Source organism: Amyelois transitella, chromosome 26, assembly GCF_032362555.1.
Source record: "Amyelois transitella isolate CPQ chromosome 26, ilAmyTran1.1, whole genome shotgun sequence".
Classification (NCBI taxonomy): Eukaryota; Metazoa; Arthropoda; class Insecta; order Lepidoptera; family Pyralidae; genus Amyelois; species Amyelois transitella.
In genome coordinates, this window is record NC_083529.1 from 1,988,609 (window position 1) to 2,012,239 (window position 23,631).

The 23,631-nt window shown below is 36.0% G+C and overlaps 1 protein-coding gene across 1 annotated transcript in view; it reads right to left on the bottom strand.

Moving 5' to 3' along the window:
- Window positions 1–501: 501 nt before the first annotated feature.
- Window positions 502–23,631, bottom strand: part of LOC106138520 (pikachurin) — a 43,332-nt gene continuing 20,202 nt past the window's right edge. Inside the window, exons 4-13 of the mRNA XM_060951841.1 lie at window positions 11,405–11,829; window positions 10,288–10,365; window positions 7,172–7,317; window positions 6,288–6,531; window positions 5,445–5,536; window positions 4,490–4,870; window positions 3,823–3,966; window positions 3,208–3,294; window positions 2,782–2,885; window positions 502–2,538 (exon numbers count right to left, since the gene is read on the bottom strand). Of these exons, the coding sequence (XP_060807824.1) occupies window positions 2,378–2,538; window positions 2,782–2,885; window positions 3,208–3,294; window positions 3,823–3,966; window positions 4,490–4,870; window positions 5,445–5,536; window positions 6,288–6,531; window positions 7,172–7,317; window positions 10,288–10,365; window positions 11,405–11,829 (1,862 nt within the window). The 3' untranslated portion in view covers window positions 502–2,377. The remainder of the gene's footprint in view (window positions 2,539–2,781; window positions 2,886–3,207; window positions 3,295–3,822; window positions 3,967–4,489; window positions 4,871–5,444; window positions 5,537–6,287; window positions 6,532–7,171; window positions 7,318–10,287; window positions 10,366–11,404; window positions 11,830–23,631) is intronic.

Consider the following 23,631-nt stretch of genomic DNA (forward strand, 5'->3'; position numbering starts at 1 on the left):
ATGAACGAAACGACGCGTCGCTATGGCGATGAATGACCGTTTCATTTCAATGAGCACCATTTGAATGAATTGAATGATTGTGTGAATCACTTTAATAGCGGGTTTTTACGTCGGAAAGCTGTTGATTTGTATTTCTTGTCCGCTCAATTCGATTTTAGACTGGGTTTTCCTGCTTCTCCTTTACATATGTGGACCATTACCTATGTTTTTTTATGAATAAGTTAATGAGGAGGTTCCCGTTATGAGACAATAATACCTCTAAGTTTATTAAAACCATGCTGTTTTTACTTTACTGTTTATTAAAATATAATACTTTGAGATATTTATTAAAAATTAAGAGTAATGCCTTTATTTCTTTTTTCGTGTCAACAATTATCTAGATCAGTTCAGTAGCTCAAAAAAATTAATATTTGCCTCAAGGTTTCTTTAATGAAAGTCATTTTGTACATTTTAATTTTATTTTATTGATATAATTTTGTACAAATAACGGCATATAATACATCGGACAGGTTTCACATACAAAACTAACGCTAGTCAAGCTATCCATATGTCACAAGTAGGTCTACTTATACAATCGTAACCCCAAAACCAAGTAGGTATGTAGTCGTTTCTTAAATATACAAAAAAGCAGTCTGTAATTTCAGGGCTATTTTACGGAAATTCTTTGAGAAATTATAGTTATAAAACTTTGGTTAATTTGATGTTTTTTTTTATTATAACATAACGAAAAACAAACAAAACATAATAAATAAAAGCAATAAGGTAGGTATGTAGATAAAAATTAAAAGTATATATAGTATTACAGTAACCATTTTACTAACTACAAACCATTAGTGTTCGTTTATTATTTGAAAGGAATAGTGTTTATTACTTTCCTGATTTCATTCAATTTTTACTTTACTGAAGGAGTTAGATTTGAAATTCTTATAATGAAAAACGTCAGTCGATAATTACAAATTAATTAAATTAAAAGATAATGTTCTTTGATGTGACCAGGACAATCAGGATATGCATGATATAAATTTCCCACACCCTGTGAAATACATAATTGACAAAATCATTGGGTTGAAATAAATCCCAACTGGGCTCATAAGGTAGAAAATATTTATTTTGCTTTTTGATTATTTAATGAATTAAGAGTTACAATTGAATTCGAGTTATCTGTTTAAGTACTTAAATGAATAAATAAATTAAATTTTATATTCATTAAATAATCAAATTGCAAATGTATGAATATATTATTACATACAAAGCGCATTTAAAATTACACTACCTGATAAATATATCTATGATTATTATTACTAAAGCCGTGCTAAAATATCAATTAACCGTTTTTTTTATTGTAAGCAAAGAAATGCAATGCGTAAAACTAATTTTAGGACACGCTCAAGTAAAAGCTTTTATAAAACTCTAATCGTAACTAACTAGATACTTACATTTCTCTAAACCACGTCCATATGAAAATCCCGATATACAAACGCTATGTATGTATACTTATTGAACTATTTATAAAATACACTCACATGGTAACAAGTTTCGTGATTAGCTATTATTCCATTTAAATTATAAAAACTAAAATGCGTGCATACCACTCGTAAGACTAGAATTTCATTTAATTTAACATTACAAATAGTTTTTTTTTCTCATATCTACTAGATAGTAAAGCACTTTGAAACGTTCCATAGACAATGGAAAAAATAGACAAGAAGGTATCATTAGATAAATAAATAAATATAAGTAGAAAAGAAAATACAGGATAAGATAAAATAAAGGAAAGGTTCACTGATATCCTATTACTAAATTGACTAAGCTTATTTCGTTTAATAAGTTATAATTGTTTATGTAAATGGCAATATAAATATTGATATTGTATATTATTGCCGCCGACTTTACATTACGTTGATATGTAGGTACAGAGTTACAAATTAATTGGTCATTCATTTAAACAGATCGGAACGAAAACGCGCCAATAAATGGGTTCTAATAAATGAATGAACAAAATGAATGAAACATGTCTAAATTTATTTGCGCCTAAACAATCCGGTTCATTTATTGAAACTTAAATTTGTGGAAACCATCACTTCGTAGAATAATTTAACTTTTTTTTCAAATCACTGTTTAATTTCTTTGCTTCTACTTTTCTTGTTGTAAAAATAAATAATCTTGGTAAAGAGTTTTTTTCTTTTTATTTATGAAAAATACATAAATCAAACCACTTCTTTCTACCTCAAACATAGTAATAGTCTTACATTAAACGTTGAAATGAATTTTAAAGAATTAAATCGGAACTAATAAATGAACCGGACAGTTAGCGCCATATAACGAACAAATTCACTTAAATGAATCGTTCGATTCATTTAAATGAATTCTCTTATTTTTATGGTGTGCACCTCCCTACGTTATTCGTGATCGTGTGGGGTAATTTGGACAAAGAGAGGGGTATATCGAAATCCCCGCTCAGAGATATTTGCGACACGCAGCCAACTAGGCCGGTTTTGTATTTTCCCATCGTGTTCAGTTCTATAGATGGCAGTCCTCCTGCAAAAGATAATAATCAGTAAAAAACATTTTTTATAAGGCACAGGTAGGCAGCGACTATACATACTCGTATATATCTTTCCAAAATTCCAAACCTCATATTATGTTGGACATAATTCCATCAAACCTATACCTACCAGTACAATTATAAAATAACTGATTTAAATGAAAATGAAATCATAATATTTAGCGAATTTTCGCCCAGATATGAGAAAAATAAATATAGAAAGAATGGTAACAAACCTATATAGAGTCCATTTTCAGTGTTCAGCTGTTTCAGTTTCCCTGGAGAAACTTTACCAACGGAACCCAATCCGTCCACTTCCAAAACTCCAGCTTGTCTATTTCTGCAATAATAATTAATTTTAAAATAATAGTACATAGGGGTTCACATTAGAAGTAGATTAATTGCTTGAAGCCCACCATTTATTAGAATTTAAGTACATGGTTGACCGAGCGGTGATTACAATTTTATCAAAAAAAGTCATACATACATGGAAAATTACATACATTTAATCACGTATATATCCCTTGCAGGGTAGACAGAGACATTAATCTTGAAAATTTTTGGGTGAAAATACGGGAAAACGAATTGTCCCAGACATGCGACCCAGCTGGAGGCATTAATGGATGTATTTAAAAATGAAATTTAATAAAACCAGTATTCACCTGGTAGCCCGCGCTCTGTGCCACAGTCCGTCGTCTACCTTCGTGTGATTTGCTATTATGACAACTTCTCCGCTTCCAAGATCGTATCTGTAACAGACGCGAAAACAATTTGTTTTCTCATTAAAATATCCAAATTATTTTATAATAATATATTTTCTCTTTGTCCAGCCTTCACTTCACAAATTATGTTGTATAAAAATTTGGACATGTAGGGTATTAATTAATGGTCAAAATACATTGACACATGAACAAAATAATGAATTTGTATTTGCGCGTTCCCTCTCAACGGCTATGCGTCGGAGCATGTTACGTTACCGTTCATGGTTTCTCAGCGATCAGATATAAAAAGTACTAGGAAAAAAGAAACGAAAGAAGCTCATCTGAAAACCAGCACTGAATTCTTGACCGAGGAAGTCTCTGCGCCTTTGGACAGTCTTAAGTCTGAGTTACGTTCCTGGTTACTGGGCTAATTCATGTAAAATGTACTAGGAGATCAGAAACAAAAGAAGCACACAGCCAATAAGAGGAACTCTTTCCGATTATCTTTTGTCTGAGTTACGTTTCTGGCTATTTCATTTAAAATGTACCAGGAGATCAGAAACAAAAGAAGCTCACCTGAAAACCAGCACTGAATTCTCGACAGCCAACGAGAGGAAGTCCCCGGGCGGGGAGAGGGGCGCGCGGCCGCTCCACACGAGCAGGCCGTTCGCGGACATCGACCGGAAACGGATGTTGATGTCCAGCGTATAGCTTAGCAATCTGCGAAGAAAATTCCAGAGTAAAAATTTTTGTTTATTATGTAAAATGTTTATTTTTATTTTTTATCTATCTAAGGTCAGGTCTAAGAGGTCGATTGATAGAGAATGTTTTGTAGAATTAATTCCACCTATTTTAAATTACTTAAGGTGCAATAAAGTATAAATAAATAAAAATAAATATTGATCTAAATAGTTTCGCTAGATAAATTCGTCTGACGATAAACATGACCCTGTTCATATAAACCAAACTATAGGGGGTCAAGTATGGCTGGAGGTGACTCTTCTCCTCACTTCACTAATAAATACAATCTTGGATTTTTGGAATATTAGATTTTAGATTATATTTAGATTTCCTTTATGATACATACTTATGTCATAAGAACGTTCATTAATTTAAAGTTTTTAAGAAATTCTGAACTATTACATCATCTTATTCAATATCACACAAGTCTATTTATTGCATTGTTATTGAGACCTTTTCATTTTCAGCATTAAAATATCATAAAAAACTTTACTCTCCTTACCTTTTCATGGTTTCCTCGTCATCTATGTGAATAAAACTGTCTTTCCCAGTAAAGCTGGGATACGTGTTAGTATCGCCCCAATTAATTTCGTTATTGTTCAAATATTTCACTTGCATATAAGTCCTGCCGTCATAAGGCCCATCTGTAACAATCTCATTTATTTTCTGATCTTGGAAGTATTGGTATTTTTTTGTTGGAATAAACTTCTTCTTCTTAAACTTCTCAATGCGAATATGTTGTGAGTGTTTCTTCGATTTAACTTTGTGGTATTTCGGATGGAATCCTTTTTTTGGTACAATTGAGTGGTGTACCTCGTTTTCAGAAATATTTTGTGGATACTGGGGCACTGGTTCAAGTATTTCAATGCAGAGGTTTTTGTCACTGGAATAAAAGACAACATTTTACGTAAATTTATAAACAAGAAAAAAATAAGAAATTTTAAATTGTTTGTTTGTTTATAATAATATCTTTATTGCATAGAAATTTACACAGTAACAAGAAAATAGTACAAAGTTATAAAATAAACAAATCACTAGCAATGGCGGACTTATCCCATAAAGGGATCTCTTCCAGTCAACCGGCAAAAACAATTGTATTTGTAATATTATGTTTAAAAGGTAGCACAAGCTTTAAAATTTTCTCTTAATTATATCTAACAATAAAAAAAACCTATTCTTTAAACACACATAGCAGGCAAAGTGAGATTTTTTTTTATACGTCTCTCTTTAAATTCTTTTGTCTCTTATTTTCAGATACCAAATATCCACGTAAATCAAGTCTCTCTCTTTCTCTCATCTTACAATTCCGGTTAATCCTTTACCGCTATTTTCAGGGACCGAGGTCCGCTTTTAAAGTAATTTCTCGCGACTTCTTACAAGGATATCTTCGGCCTGTCCCTTCTACCCAATTTTAATAATATGTCTTGGAAGAGGAATACTTGATAGTTGATACTTACACACATGTGCTGTTATGTCCATCACAGTTATCCACATTGACCCCGCCAAGTGCTGAAGATACTACTGAGAGTTCCTCGTCGTTTATCACCAGCTGAAATAGAATTAATAAGCTGCTCAGTATATAGTATTATTAAAAATAAAAAATTGGACTGACGACCTACTTTACTTTAAAAATCTTATCCATAACAAAAATAGCACATCGAACATTCAAAAACTGCTCTTTATTCTTCTTTATTTTAATTTCGACACTATGTATTCGCCCTAGTGAGGTGTCGATTAACCCTGTTTCGTTCTTTTAAATGGAATGACTGTTGTGAAGTTCAATTTATAAAATGCAGATAATAATGGACGAATCAAAATATGTAAGTGCTTATTTTCCACCTTCTACAGCCTACCAATATTATAAATGCGAAAGTTTGTTAGTATGTATGGACGTTTGTTATTCTTTCACGAAAATACTACTGTACAGATTTCGATGAAATTTGGTATGTAGGGGGCTAAAGACATTTTAACATTAAGCATAACATTCTTTAACCTAAAGTTCCCGCGGGATTGATAGTTACGTTATGATAGGCGGACGAAGTCGCAGACGGCCTCTAGTATTAAATATAATGAAAAAGTTTTACACATACCAAAAAAAAAATATTCAAAATTCAAAATTTTTATTCATTACTACAGGATACTATATATCGCTTAATAATTGTCAAAACGTATGGTTTAACAACATTGGTTGACGTCAAATAAATTACTTAAAAACTAAGTTTACTGCCGCTTCCAAGGCGTCAGTGCAGAAGAAGCGGTAACAAACTGCACTGCAGCATATACAGCTACCCCTAGCATACCTGTCCAACACAACCACTGTAAGAGCTCCTCAGCGCCAATCGCTCCGGTAACGGGTGAGGCGCTCCTCCCAACAGCATGGGCTGATGCAACGTCAGTCTTCTGGCCGTGCCCCGTGACGTCACGGACCGCGTCGCGTCGGTGACGTCACGGGTGGACGTCGCTCGGACGCGGAGGGAGGCGTGCTTGCCCGATCTGCTGACGGACACTCGGTGCCATGTGTTAGGTTGAAGAGGGTAAGCGGACCTAAAACATATAAAAAAATAATTAAAAATATTACCTTATTAATTAAAATTTTTATTGGGAGGTTTTTGCGCAGCCTGCAGCCGCAGCAGCACGGTGCCGTGTGGTTCCCGGCACCATTACAAAAAAGAATAGGACCACTCCATCTCTTTCCCACGGATGTCGTAAAAGCCGACTAAGGGATAGGCTAATAAACTTGGGATTCCTCTTTTAGGCGATGGGCTAGCAACCTGTCACTATTTGAATCTCAATTCTATCACTAAGCCAAACAGCTGAGCGTGGCCTATCAGTCTTTTCAAGACTGGTGGCTCTGTCTGCCCCGCTAGGGATATAGACGTGATCATATGTATGTATGTAAAAAACAATAATTTCTATAAATACTAACACATATATTTGCAACACATTTGAAGTTTTCAACGGAGTCGAATAGGTAACTGTTTATTTAATACTATGAAAGTCGTAGATAACGATAAAAGGTAACTACTAGCACAATAAAAACGACCCAAGGATGTGTAACTGACCATCAATCAAACAATTTGACAAATCAAATATAAGAAATCACTTAGGTACATGAAGTATCATAAGTTGACCTCACATAAGCACAGCTAAAACTTCTTAAGAAATTATAAGAGATATAACCAACCTGACCAGAGCAATCCCAGAGCCAAGATCAAAAGCGAACTCAACGTAATAGTCTCTGAGGTGAAGCGAGAAGAAGTCCCCATCGCCACTCGCATGCTCAGCGTTGTACAGCACCAATCCATCGCCGCTCGTTGGTTTAAGGGTTATCTGGTAAAGAATACAAAATATTTGAGACTCACAATAACTTACTCTTTATGATCATATCTGACTAACATCAGTAACTGATTAATCGGTACAGGGGTCCAAGGGATTTTCGAGTCATGAGTCAAAATTTATAGCTGGTAGCTTCTACTTTCATAGCTGGTTTAAATGACAGGAATTTATTTAGTATTAGAGTAGAACCACTCCATCTTTTTTCCTTGGACATCGAAAAAAGCCGACTTAAGGCGACCTATAAACTTGGAATTATTTTTTTAGGCAATGGACTAGCAACCTGTCACTATTTAAATCTCAATTCTATCATAAAGTCAAACAGCTGAACGTGGTCTATTCGAGACTGTTGGCTCTGTCTACCCTGCAGGAGATATATACCTGATTAATTGCATGTATGTAATTAATTAAAAGTCTAATTGATTATCTACCTATGGTACGACGCTTATCAACTGTAATCTATTACTGTACAGAAATTTTAATTTAGAATTTCGTATATATCCATCATAAAACTTTAGTACGATACGAATAAGTAATTAAAAGTTGGTAAATTAAAGTATAACGCGTACTAAAATATATAAACTCATTTTCCAAACTGAACAAGTGTGGTATATATTTCCACTACACGAGAACATCTCTCGTCGAGAATCGTTAAAGCAAGAAAACTACATTATTAATATCGGTAAACTTTTAATGAAATCGAGCGAGCGAAGCGGCGGGCAATCGATCTTCGGCCAATGAAAACAAAATAGTCGTGAGCTCTCAAAGAAGTTTACACTCGTAAATATCTGTTAAAAGTTTAACGAACTGCGCTGTGCAATTAATGAACGAAGTTTTGTTTCACCCTATGTTGCCCATCTGCCCCATCATATTCGTTTTTCCCCGTTTCACCATTGGGGTAGATTCGGGTTCAGCCTATAACCATGATCGAACGTGGGAGGTACTTTTTTTTTAACTTTACGTTATTTTAACGACGTGAAGTCTTAGTTTCTTCTTCAAACTAGAATCGATTAAGTAATGCGAATGAAATCCGCAATACGCTAATATGACTTATGGTATAAGCAGTCCGCGATTCGATATGTTACAAAAACTATAAGTCATTTTATTATTTCCTCTTTCAAATCAGTACTAAATGATCTTATTTTCCTCAGTGGTTTCTCAAAAAAATATTGTCTATACAAAGTTAAGAGTTTGGAGAAGTATAGGCAGGGTAGTATATTTACCCCGATAAAGCTAGTTTTAGTGAGATAAGCGAAAAACCCGTATTCTATTGTAGGTGGCGCAAAATTAACGCAGGCGAAACTGCAGGTAAAAGCTAGTCACTGATAAAGCAGATGTCATCACTTTTATTTTACTAGAAAAAAGCATAGGTATAAAAATTGTAAGTTACATAAATAACGTTAAACTAGAAAGCCGTGGTCACATAAAATTACTAATAGATGGCAGCACCAATAACTGCAATTAATACTAGTTTCAATAGTACTTTCATATCGTGCAGCCCCACAGAGAATCAGTTTGTAACTCTGCCAACTTTGCAAATGATATTACTCACGTTAGAGGTTATAGTTATACCAATATACATAGGTAGTGCCCGCGTTTTAATTAAATTCCTCAGTTTATTAAACCTGCTCAAGAACTCGATTGCTCATTTCAAATTGAACTATTTCTTGGTTTAATATGAAAGAGCGCAAGTTTCTCTCTGCATATACTCGTATATCTAATCACGTGTATATAAATAAATAAAATAAATAAATAAATAAAATGTTTATTTTCAAAAACTCTTTACATGAGCAACACAGTTGTAGATTGGTGCCTCCTTTTAAGCGTTACGCCTGTGCCAGGAGACGCCGCTCTTCTATTAACTACACTACTTATAGCTATAATATATATATATATAAGTGAGTATAATAAAGAATTCCTCGCGGGAAAGACAGAGTCGACAGTCTTGAAAATACTGATAATGCACGTATAGCTGTTTGGCTTAATGATAGAATTGAGATTAGAATAGTGACAGGTTGCTAACTCTATGGCGAACACTAGTATATCTTTTCCTCCGAAAATAGGAGCGATTTTATGTATTATGGAAATTAACTCCAAGATAACTCAGTGTAACCAATTTTGGGACTAGCTCAGTCTGTTTGATTAGGTGGATTAAGATACCTATTAGATATCTATTTATTTATTTGAAAAATACATGATCATTGTATTCATTGTTTATTTATGTTGTTTATTTCATTAGAAGATGCATTCTTTCTTTTACCGCCATTTTGCAAATTACTTTGTTAGTCACAGTCAGCAAATCAAGTTTTCGCTCGCAAAAATTTTAAATGGCTCCTATTCACCCAATTCTCTGCCCTCGACTTTTAGTACGCCCATTACCTCACATCTGCGTAAAAACAAAACATTTAGAGCAAAGAACAATTGAAATGGACATTAGTGAGCCAATTTGTTATAACTTTAGAGTCTGTTGGGGTTCGTTGCTTGCTTAAAGTGTTTTAGGGTCCCGAGGGGGTTGAGTCAATTTATAAGCTTCTCTCTCTTCAAAAAATAACAAATTTCTTTTTCAAGTAAACACGTCTTGCAGAGGCTCGAAGTTCACGTACAGCTGAATGACTTTATGGAATTAACTAAATAACATGTTGCTAGAACATAACCTTAAATAACCCAGGTTAAGCCTTTCCCAACCTCGGCTTTTACAATCTGCGCGGAAAAGAAGCAGGTGGCACACACTGTATTTTGTTTACTACAAGGTTTATGTTAACCTTTGCCCAAGAGCTTTAACGCTAACAGAAGCTTTTTTCTTCAGTGGATACTAACGTAATTTTTACTAAATTATTAAATTCTTTTAATGTACCTACATATTTCAGAGAATGTAGTTTTCAAACCCGAACCCGGGACCTCTGACAACCGCATTACCACGCCACGGAGGCCGTCAAGAAAATCTTAGCTACCTAGTTATTAACTTACTTGTATATCAAGCCACGCTTGAGCTGAGTTTCCCAGACCTGGTAGCCTCAAGTACGAGGAACCGTTGAATCGTGGCACCTGTAAAGCATGGAACATAGGGTTTAAAAGATATTCAGATAAAACTAAAACTCGACTCCTAAAACACGCTCTAAGAAGTACGAAACAAGAAAATAATCTTTGCTGAAATTATTATGTAGATACTTAGATTATGTAGAGTTATAAAGAATTACCGACTAAGTATTAAATTCACGTAATGAAGAGCATTGAAGGTTCTACTCAAAAGAGCGTGCAATTTTTAAGCGCATTCGAGTTGTTCCAAATTCCTTTTTCCAAAAGCTGCACATTTAGGAAACTTTATGTGTAATTATAATCCAATATAAGTTAGGTTCCCCTGCAAAGTCGCGAAGGTCAAACGGGAGTCGCTTCGTGTAAAAACCTGACTTAGACCTTCAAGATTGTGGGATATAACAGGGCTATGATTAATTTTTACTAAGTTATTGCTTTTTGATCACCCTTTTTCTAAAATACTAGCAGAAACACCCACAAGACCAGTTATGGACGATATGCCGTACCTTGTTCAAGACTAAGTTTGAGGTTGAAAGTAAAAAAAATAAAATAAAGTCTAGTCTTGTCGAAAAAGGCAGTACAAACAGTTTTATTACGAACTTCAAACAAAGTTCTTTAAACTGTAATGGAGTTCTTAGTTTTCTTTGAACATCGGGTTACTAGGTTTTTCCGATAAGTTCGCGAGAAATAAGTATAAAGAGTATTCAAATCTAGAACTTGTATATACGTGAAATTTAAGCTTCAACAGTGATTATTATTTGCATTTCCTTCAAACAAGTTTTTGGATAAATTAATTTTTAATCTATCTCATTTTTTCTTTTCTTTTCCAACTGATGATACACAGCTTTGTGCGTTTATAAATTGTCTATATATGTATATATAAGTATTTAAATGCTCTATCACGTTAATAAATGTATGCGTTATTAATTTTAATAACGCATACATTTATTAACGTATGTGAATTAACGTATACATTTATTTTTCTTTAATTTATTGCATTAGGGAAGAGTATTTACTCTTCCCTAATGCAATAAATTAAAGAAATTCAAACCTTCAAATCCAGTGTAATTTCGCATTTAACTCCAGCATAACCCAACGGACACAAGCACACTCCCCCGACGCAGCCTCCGCCATGTTGACACTCGCATTCACCATCAACTTTATCCATTTTCATCACCTTCAACTCATCACTTTTCACGTCACCATCAATATCATTACTTAGCTCATTATTTCTTATATTCAATTCCGGTTTTATTTTTTTAATGTCGTGATATTTCTTAAATTGAACTATAGAGTTGTCCAAACTGTTAAGATCACTTTTAGCGTCTCTCATGACTATATCGTTGTCTTCAAAATGGACGATATCGTTAATATCGTAGATGCCATGGCTGTCTATGTTTTGGTTGTGATGTACTGTTTCGCTCGTGGTCACTTCATTGCTGGGTTTCCAGGGGGCGAGTGTTGGTGCGCATTCACCTGTAACAATTAAATAAAAGGGTTACCTACGAGTACAAGTTTAATTTGTAGTATGTGTCCATACTATGGAGACCATATCTTTCTCTATTGATGTCGTAAAAGGCGACTTAAGAATATGTTTAATAATTTATTAATGTAACAAAATAATTAATTATTGTAATTAAACTAATGTAAATGTACATGAAGAGAGTTATGAATGTGGATGAAGCGAAGGAAGTATGCAGAGATCGTGGCAAGTGGAAAGATGTAGTTTCTGCCTACCCCTCCGGGAAAGAGGCGTAATTTTATGTAAGTATGTATGTATTAATGTAGATTAATGTACCTTGATGTAGATTAATGTAGTTTAATGTAGATTAATTAATGATTTTTCTTTCTGGTAATTTCCACGGGACGGAAGCATAACCTGGGCAGAATTTCAGTAAGTATCCAATAAATAAAACTGCCCAAAATTCATACATACATACATACATATCGTCACGTCTATATCCCTTGCGGGGTAGACAGAGCCAACAGTCTTGAAAAGACTGAATGGCCACTTTCAGCTATTTGGCTTAATGATAGAATTGAGATTCAAATAGTGACAGGTTGCTAGCCTGTCGCCTAAAAGAAGAATCTCAAGTTTATAAGCCTATCCCTTAGTCGCCTTTTACGACATCCATGGGAAAGAGGTGGAGCGGTCCTATTCGGCCCAAAATTCAAATTGTTTAATTTACAACGGTTAATTAAATTGCTTATAATTATGTTTTAAATACGTTTTAAGCATTTCCAATTAAGTAGTCGTTTCGAATTTAAATATTAAACAGGGTCGTTAACTTTATTATGTAAATTAAAACAATTGAGAACATATATTTTTCATATAAATCTTTTAAGCATACCTTTCCATGTTGGTTTGGTAGCAAAAAAAACTAAGTGTGTGCCAGCTGCTTCTCTTCCCGTGCAGGTTGTAAAAGTCAATCAAGGGAACAGTTTAAAAAACCTGGGATTCCCCTTTTAGGCGATGGGCTGGCAACCTGTCACTATTTGAATCTCAAGTCCATCATTAAGCCATACAGCTGAACGTGGCCTTTCAGTCTTTTCAAGACTGTTGGATCTGTCTCTCTTAAGAGATTACGATGTGATTTTACTCTTAAATGTATAAATCTTTGAATTTTCAAAACCATACCTAAATCGATAGCTCCACAAATACAAACACTTATAATAACATAAACTCTTTATCTTTCTGCTTTCTACGATTCCTGCATACATGTTTTGTTTCATCCAAATTGATAAATCTTTTCGTACGTCTGATTAAGGTACCCATGACTAGAATGTCCCCGATTTAATCAATATACGTTCTAGGCCTTTTCACATTCGCCTTAAACTCTTAAGGTAACTCTTACCTAACGCACATTAGTTTTATTGCTAACCTAAGCTTATACGGTAAGGAAAAATATTGTGAGGTACAAGGCAACTAACTGAACGTGTAATCATTGTCCAATATGAGTTAGGTTCAGAAAAGGTTGTGGACGTCAGACAGGAGTCACGTTTTTGTAAATACTTGACCACAATCTTGAATTCGAAGACAAGATTGTCAGGTCTCAGGTTATTTTCCTGGGGTCCTCTCCAGAGCGATGAGAATTTAATTAAAACCTACGCAAGAAGGATAATAATTACGACTGACGAGGTTCTGTGGCGCAGCGGTAGTACGCTTGGCTGTGTCCCAACTGGTTCCGGGTTCGAATCCCGACCAGGGCGTGATGAGAAACGAATTTTCTGATTGGCCTGGGTCTCGGATATTATCTTTATAAATATCTATCATAAAATATATCATCGTTGAGTCAGTATCTCGTAACACAAGTCTCGATCTTAATTCTACTAACTCATTGTATGTAATTTATCCCGTATATATTTATTTACACATAAACACGACAACCGTACCGTGTGGTTCCCGGCACCAATACAAAAAAGAATAGGACCACTCCATCTCTTTCCCATGGATGTCGTAAAAGGCGACCAAGGGATAGGCTTACAAACTTGGGATTCTTTTTTAGGCGATGGGCGAGCAACCTTTCACTATTTGAATCTCAATTCTATCATATGCCAAAAAGCTGAACGTGGCCATTCAATTTTTTAAAGCCCGTTGGCTCTGTCTACCCCGCAAGGGATATAGACGTGACCATATGTATGTATGTAAACACGACAACTCACGAATTATATTGATTTGGTAGGAGATTTAAAACAACATCCACCGTTTTAAACAGAGCAACCTGTTAAAATATTTAATACGGAGAAGGATTATTAATTTACAGAGCATACAGATGTACCTTTTGTTCCTCTCAGGAAGCTGATGTAAGTCCCCGGCTTGAAATATTGTAAATTATTAATTTCATTTCATTACTTAGCCATCTGAACGTGGCCTTTCAGTATTGTCGAGATTGTTGGCTCTGTCTACCCCGTAAATGGTGAAATATGATGAGTATATATATATATATGTAGTCTCCAGCACTTTAGAATATAACTACTCTATATCTTTCCGATGCCGTGTGGTTCCCGGCAATGCCGTGTGGTTCCCGGCACCATTACAAAAGAATAGGACCACTCCATCTCTTTCCCGTGGATGTCGTAAAAGGCGACTAAGGGATAGACTTGGGATTCCTCTTTAATGTAAATCCCTGCCAATCTAAGGTCTGCCGCGCCGATGGATGCATGGCTAGGGGCGAGCCTAGTCTCGAGCGTGCCACTTCCGCCATGGGGTTGGGCGACCCCCAGGTAATGGCTAGCCTTACCCTGGCATGCGGGGCTCTGCTGGGGCGGACAAAATTTTTCCCTAGCGTCTCGTGGGAATCGCATTATGAACCTTAAAAAGCATATAAATGGCGGCGATGGTGTCCGCACCCCATCACGTCTCGTTCCCGGCGGGAGCGGTATGCGGTCTGCTGAAAGCCGCTTTGCGACGATGAATGTAAGAGGAGGAATGAAGGATAAGATTGAGGAAGTATGCCAGATGATGGATGAAAGACGTTTGGATGTGTTGTGCGTGAATGAAACGAAGCGGAAAGGATGCGACGCGACGCAGCACGGCCCTTACACGGCGTATTGGTCTGGAATTTCCAGTACCAGCCGAGGCTGGCAAGGGGTCGGTCTAATTCTTTCTGCACGAATGGCTGAGTGCGTGAATGAGTATGAGTGTGTCAGCCCTCGTCTTCTATGGATTAGGCTGAAAGTTGGAATCACTCGGATCTTCGTTCTAGGTGTTTATGCACCTTGGGATGTGGGTTCGAGGGGTACAACATCAGCAAAAAGCGAAAACGAGGAGTTCTGGAATAGTGTAAGAGAAGTATTGAAAGTTACCAAGCCAAATGAGAAGATTATTATGTTAGGTGATTTTAATGGATGGGTGGGTGTAAAGCGTGATGGATATGAAAAGGTGCTTGGTGCGTTTGGTGACGAAAAGGTGAATGATAATGGAAGAAGTGTATTAGAAATTTGTCTAGAGTGGGATCTTTTTGTGTCGAACTCAATGTTTCAACATAAAGAGATCCACACCTACACAAGAGTGGAAGGTATTTTAAAAAGTATGATAGACTTTGTGATTGTAGATGAAAGATTGAAGAACAAAGTGCTGGATACCCGTGCATATCGCGGTGCTGGCATTGACTCGGACCATTTACTGGTGATATCCCGGATAAGGGGTATCTTCAATCGCTGGCGGCACAGGGTAAGGGAGCAAACCAGCGCTTTGGAAAGAGTAAAAGTAGAAAATTTGCAAGATATGGATGTAGGTAAGAAGTATATTAATAGACTGAAGGATGAATTTGAAGATTTAGAGGAAATGAGCGATATTGAAGATGGATGGAAGGAATTTAAAGAAAGAATTGTGAAAGTAGCTGTTGAAGTGTGTGGTGTAAGTAGAAGAAGGAAAGGAAAAAATCACAAAAATGCGTGGATGCGTGGAAAGTAAAGATGTGCAAGAACTTGTGCGATTAAAGAAGAAAGCATGGCTGGATTTGTTAGCAGCAAAAGCTAACTTAAGAATGCAAGAGGTTATAGATGAAGATGTGAATGAAGCACGTAAGGAATATAAGAAAATGAAAGATTTGGTTAAGAAAGCTGTGATTAGAAAGAAAGAAGAGTATAAAGAGGATTTTGATAAAAGGCTATCAGAAGACTTTCAGTCAAATCTGAAAGTATTCTGGAAATCCGTAAGGTCAGCCCGAGGAAATACTATAACCAGAGAGCTGACTAGGATCAGATGCCAGGATGGTAGCGTTGTGAAAGGAGAAGAATGTGTACTAAAGATATGGAAGGACTATTTTGAAAGTTTATTTGAAAAAAAGGAAGGAAATAAGAAAGATTTCTGCTATAGCGAAGAAAAAGAGAATGAGATGGAAGGCGAAATTGAAATGTTCGAAATTGTGGAAGCACTTAAGAGTATGAAAGCGGGAAAGGCTGCTGGGTGTGATAGAGTGTCGGTCGAGATGCTTAAAGCAGGAAAAGGCGTAGTAGCTAGTCAGTTGTACTGCCTTTTCAATTTGTGTTGGAGAAGCGGCCGAGTACCAAAAGATTGGTGTAAGGCTGTTATCGTGCCACTTTACAAAGGAAAAGGGTCACAGCTGGACTGCAAAAATTATCGTGGTATAAGCCTGCTTAGCGTCGTCGGCAAATTGTATGCTAAGGTATTGATTAATAGAGTCAGGAATGAAACTGATGACAAAATATGGGATGCTCAAGCGGGATTTCGAAAGGGAATGGGATGTACTGATCAGGTCTTTTCCTTGCGGTGCATAGCCGAAAAGTTTTTGGCCAAGAGTCAAAAAGTCTATTGCACATTCGTAGATCTGGAAAAGGCCTATGACAGAGTTGAGAGGAATGAATTGTGGTCAGCACTTTCTATGCATGGGGTGAGCAGTCTCTTAATACGAGCACTGAAATCCTTATATGAGGATTCGAGTGCTTGTGTCAGGATAAACGGAGCGCACACTGAGTGGTTTAAGATTGAGAAAGGCGTTAGGCAAGGATGTGTTGCGTCACCGTGGCTGTTCAACCTATTTATGGATAGCTGTTTGACAGATTTGAAAGAGTCTAAAAGTGGATTAAGGATGAATGAGTTACTCGTCAAATGTCTGCTCTATGCCGACGATCAGGTTATACTGGCGTCATCAGCGGAGGAGTAACAGGAGATGGTAAACTGTATGCATGAAGCTTTAAAAGAGAAAGGAATTAAAGTGAACGTAAGTAAAACTAAAACACTGGTTTTTGAAATGGAGAAAGAAATGACAGCATGTAATATTTTGATTGGAGGAGAAAAAGTGGAGCAAGTGAAAGAGTTTGTATATCTAGGATCAAAGTTTACATCAGATGGCAAGTATGATAGTGATATTGAAAGGAGAGTGAACGCGGGGAACATGGTGAATGGAGCTTTGCATGCCTTTATGAGCAGTCAGAAACTATCCAAAAAGGCTCGACTGGCTGTGCACAGGGGCGTGTTGGTCCCGACATTAATGTATGGGAGTGAAAGTTGGGTATGGCAAAAGAAGCATGAAAGCAGAATAAATGCAGTGGAAATGAGAGCGTTAAGGAGTATGATGGGTGTGAAATTGAGTGACAGGATAAGGAACAGCGTGATAAGGGAATGTTGTGATGTGAAAGAAGATGTAGTTACAGGAATAGAAAAGGGTATGTTAAGATGGTTCGGTCATGTGGAGAGGATGAATGAAAGCAGGTTGACTAAGCAGATATACAAGGAGAGTGTGGAGGGAAAGGTCGGAGTGGGAAGACCTAGACGAACGTATCTTGATCAAATTAAGGACGTCCTGGTAAAGGGTCAGGTCAAAAGTACCCGAAACCGCCGAGCTTGTATGAAGAGAGTTATGAATGTGGACGAAGCGAAAGAAGTATGCAGAGATCGTGGCAAGTGGAAAGAGGTAGTCTCTGCCTACCCCTCCGGGAAAGAGGCGTGATTTTATGTATGTATGTATGTATGTATATCTTTCCCATGGATTTCGTTAAAGGCGACTAAGGGCTAGGATTATAAACTTGGGATTCCTTTTTAGGCGATGAGCTAGTAACCTGTCACTAAGTAGGTATATGTATCTTAATTCCATCATAAATCCATACAGTTGGATGTCGCCTTTCAGTCTTTTATCTTTCCTAAAAAGGAACACGATAAAGATAACAGAAAGAGAGAATGATAAGGAAAATAAAACTTAAAAAATAATGTCCAACTTCGCATATTAGAAGTTTAGTTTGATGTCGAACAAATCGGGATAATTTATCTTTGAAAAGAGTTCCTTCCCGGAGGACATGAACGTTACGAAGTTTTTGACATTCAGAATATTTGATACGTAGAGTGCGTATTGGCCTCGAATTTCTTAGTTAGCGAGTCTTGTCAAAATTCAATTCATCTTTAAAGTAACTTTTTACGTTGTGTGTTTTTCCCAGCAGTTTAGATAAGGACCAAAAGGAAAAGATAGGTAGGTAGTAATCTAGCGCAGCTATTCATCATGACCCTTTATGATCTTGGTTGCACTACAAAAGTTGCCGTTTTGTATTAAAACCTAAAAACAAAGAACAAAGTTTTTGAATTTATGAATAGCTATTTGTTTTTTATAAATTACAATACTGCGCGCTCTTTTTCAAATAAGTTAAATACTCTATGCGTGCCAAACTTTATACCTCCAAAGAAATGCTATTTTTCACGTCAATACTTAATCTTTTAAGATGTCCGCACTCGGTTTTCTTGAAAAACAAATGGGTTTTAGAACGTTTATAGGTTTAAATGCTAAGCTTAGAAGAAGAATGGACTAAAACAATAGTTCTTTTCCCAATGGGAAACTGTTAAAAAGCAATTGATATAAATTTAAAGTAATTGAAATCCCTTTAGGTTATACGATAAAAAAGGCAGGCATTTTTCGGAGCTAACTTTTGTGAGTAACTAGGAAACTACTCAGAGAACAAGTGAAAATATTCAGAGTAACTAGGGATGGTGGTGGTTTTGATTTTTAATCATTTCGATAAATTATTATCGATATATGTAATACATATCAATAATTTTATCGGATTGATGCAAATATCAATCATGTATAATTTCAACGATTTGTAACGATAATATTGATATTCTAAATATGTGTATTAATCTGTAAATCAACAAAAAGAAACTCATTCGAATCTTCAATTCCTTATCTGAAAACTTTTGAAACGGAAAAAATTACATATATTTAAATAAACTTTACACTTTATATTCTCCAAATATTATCGAGATTGTGAACTATCGATGTAGCTATCAATATTATAGCTGTGTTATTATCGATACTATCGGATTTTCGATATATCGTTGCAACCCTAAGAGCAACAATAGGAGTAGAGTGCGCGTTAGTGACATGTGTCACAATTACGAATGTCCCGCTTCGACACATGCCAGAAGGCTTATTGTTTTCGTGACATGAACGGAGTATATTCTTGTTTGATTTGGTACGGGTATGAGAATCGGCGAAACTCGTGTCCCATTGTAAGGTATCTTAGTAATGAAACCATGTTGTATGCGTAAAAAATAAATTATATTTTATTTATTTTGTAAGGTGAGTCAGGACGATGAAATTGAGTCGATAAGGTGACTAGCGTGACGACATCTCTACCTATCACGCTTCGCCATCATCGCAAATCACCTGTCAGTTGTTCTCCAGGCGGCGGTTCCCCAGACATAACTAGCCTGGCGGAAGATCTTCCTTGTGGTGGGATCGAGTCCAAATTATCGGACAATGAAGAAGAATAATTCATAAAAAGTAGATGCTTTTTAATTCCAAGATATGCCTTGGAATTGTTTGACTATTCGCTAAATAAGATGTATCTAGTAAGTTATATTTTTAAAAAACCTTACAGGTTTTGAAAATGTTTATGATATAAAAGCTTTCTTGTCAAAGATCCGGGTGGGATTCTTAGAGGGGATACAAAATATAACTTTCCAGACTCTATCTATCTATATAACTATGCTTAACATTAGCACTATATACCAAATCCAATATAGCTTGAATAGGCTCCAAGCTCAAGTTTGTGGGTGACAATAAGTTTACTTCTGCAAGTTGCCAAGTTGTGGCGTGTTAGGTTGTTGTGTATTGAGAATATTATGCAATGTACTATAGCTGAAGCTTACGAGTAGGTTCGCGTGGCTGAACGGCCATTTCTATATTTTCTATTGGTTAACTGGAACATCATGGTGCAGAATTATGTGTCTTAGATATCTTAGATTTTTATACCTAACAAAAAAATTATCATTAAACTTACAACTTTACCTTTAACGTGTCATTTCTATATCTTCTTTAGTTTAGCTGTACCATCATGGTTCTCCAACAAGTGTTCAACAAAATCAGTCTGTATGTTGCCCAGGCCATTGAAGTTTATTTATAAAGGCGTACATACATACATATATAAAATCACGGTAGTATAGCAGAGTAGCTATTTGCCACGATCCGTGCATACTTCTTTTACTTCAAACTTCATCCATAACTGGCTTCATGCAAGCTCGTCGATTTCGATACTCTTGACCTGACCTTTAGCCAGGACGTCTCCGATTTGATCAAGGTTCGTTCGTCTAGGCCTTCCCACTCCAACGTTCCCATTCACACTCCCCTTTAATATTTGTTTAGTCAAACTGCTTGAAAACATATTAAATTAATATGTTCAATGATGTAGACAGAAACAATTGATAGTCATCATTAAGCCATATAACAAAACGACACTCATGTTTTTTACAATTGTGTGTGTGTGTGGTTTTGTCTTCCTTAAGACATATGAGTAGTTGTTAGAGCTGTTGTTCTTTAGTTTTCTCCCACACCATCCACAAAAAAGACACATTCCTATTAACTCTGCCTAAGAATATACGGCATAATTACTAATGCCTAACAGGCAAGACTCGAAAAAGTTAGGATGCCAAAAATATCTTCTTCGATCCGTATAAGGCGAGTGACGTGACAAGATAGCTAATTCCGTTACAGCGGTGGGTAAATGGCGGAAAATGGCGACGGGTGGCGGGAAATGGCGAAGTCTCAGTGCGACCTTGGATTAACTTTAGACACTGCTTATTAACGTTATGTTTATATATTTGATTAACCTACCAAAAGTCTTGGTTGCGTCCTCACCTGAAAAGGAGTGCAAGGTCGGCCAGTTAGATTTCGAAACGTTTTAGTCAAGCATTTAATAAGAAGCGAATCCCATGTGACCCTTGCAAGGGTTAGATTGACCGTGGCTGTGGCCTTATACATACATACATATGGTCACGTCTATTTCTCTTGCGGGGTAGACAGAGCCAACAGTCTTGAAAAGACTGAATGGCCACGTTCAGCTATTTGGCTTACTGAGAATTTATTAGTGCACTATTATATCAGCCTAAAAAAGGTAGTAAGAGCCAACAGAGAGAAAGACTTACATATCATCATAGCTTTATCGAAAATTTAAAAATGTTACGAATCCTGAAAAATCCCTCGGCATGGTAACTCCAATCCTCTCATCATAACTTATGATATAAATGTTAACTTCAGAAACGTGAAGGAACTTCTGCACAGAGTATGGACACGTTTTATGAAGATTGCGTGCTTGGCCTAAAGAGTAAATAATCATTACGATTTAGTCCGACCTGCTTTATTTGTATCAAGTTCCAAAAATCTGGTGAAGACATATTTATTATTTAAGTGTTCAAAAATTTTTTGTGCGATTTATGTGTAAATATTTTAATAAAACTCCTGTTTAAATATATCGATATTTAGTAGGTTTTTTTTACCCCGAACACCGTATAATTCATTAACAAAAATCAAATGTCACGAAAACTTGTCTCAAATCAAATAAATTATATTTAAGTAAAAAATATCAAAAATTTTTATTTTTATTCTCAACTATTTTTTTCCCCACATATTTATATATTATTCTAAAACTAAAAAAAAACAAATGGTGTACCTTGTACCAACATAATCTTATTAGTAGGTATAAAATGCGCACTCTATGTTTAATAGTAACTCAATGTCTGTCGCAGATCAAATATACTCGTACCAAGTGAGTCTGTAATGATTTTCGTTGTCGCATTCCGATCACGTACTTTCTAATAATGGCGGCGATAGACTTGCGTGCCGTAAGTCACCGGAGTTTAAGTTAGTTTTAATCATTAAGTTAGTTTATGACACGGCGACAGCGTTAGTTGGGAATCTTGGAATTATAGGAAATATAGCTATTGCACGCAGTTCCGCCCGCGTTAAAATTAATAGTAATAGTTTTAACTATCTCTATACATAATATAAAGAAAATAGGTTCAGTAGCTTTTGAGTAATTAGTTGTTAACGGAAAGAAAAGGTTTATTCTACTTTGATCAAATTGTCATCTTGAATCATAGAGCCAAAAACTATGAAACGGATTTTCATGAAAATTTGCAATCATAGCTTCCAATATGTAGTTAAAATTTAAGACTGACGAAGTCACAAGCAACAGTTGATATTAAAATGTATTTTGATTATTACACGGTTAGAACATAAATAACATAATAGGTAAATTATTTTTTAATTTCAAAATTCCAAACGGGGCAAATTACACAGATTGAGTTAGCCTCGAAATAAGTTCGAGTCTCGTGATAAGTATACGATGAACGGTATATAGTGTAAACATTAACAGGTAGGAACAGATGTATGTTTACACTTTCACACATAATCCATCCTTCAACCCATGTTCCGCCCCCCCCCCCCATAAATAAAATCCGTGCGGTCAGAAATATTATGTGTTAACTCAAACTGTGTGCTGATTTATTTCTTCTCGGCACCAAAACTGGGGCGATATCCATCTTTATGTCTGCATCTTTTTCAATGGTCTGAGAAAGCTATGTGAAAGGATTTGGGTTTGATACCAATGTAAATATATTCCAATTTCTATAGTTGTGTAATGTGTATGTATGTAATAAACAAATGTAAAATTTAAAATGTATCTAAGTATGGATAATCTGTCAATAGAAATTAAGTTCGCGGAGCATCAAAATCGGATGAGTAGTTTTTGAGATATCCACAATTTTGCAAAAATAAAAGTGTGCGCGAGGCTTATAAGTTCGCGGCAAACGGCTAACTATCACTTTATTTTTTTAAATTTAATTGACACTCCCCATTTTCATTCAAATAACTACGGCAGTCATTTATCACAATATTTTGCCAAACTGCCAATTGGAAACGATATTGGGATATCCGTCGCCGGTACCGAAAATACCGGTAGTTTATCGGTAAATTATGAAGGACGGTTTCACGGCCCGCCGATTTCGGTTTTCAATTGGCTGCATATTTAGTTGATTTGTATAGAGAGGTTATTTTTGAAATCTCGTTTTTTTTTCATTTCACTGAATTGGAATACCTAATATTTTTATGACACAATCGTCTTTTAAAATTTTTAGTAATGATTGGTTTCATACTTGAACATGAAAAAAATATGCCATCATATGTTTATCCCATGCGGTGTAGACAGAGTCAACAGTCCCGAAACACAAAGACTAAGTTCATTGCTGATTGTATATGCGGTTTTTTAATGGATAAATTTTAAAATGTGAGGAAATTACATATAACAAGAGATAAGTTAAATAAATACCTACATAATAATAATAATAATACGTGACGACCCCATCGCCCCCTGGGTCACCTTCCCAGTGCAATCAGTCTCCGCAGGGCAGCTTGTGGCGAGCTGTTGGGGAGTAGCGACGCCACGGACCTGAGTGCTCCCAGGAGAGGCCCCTGTTCCTCGCCTCCGATCTTCCTTCGCCAAGGTCGGAGCGGAAACCGATGAGAGACAGGACCCCTACCTCTGGCTTGC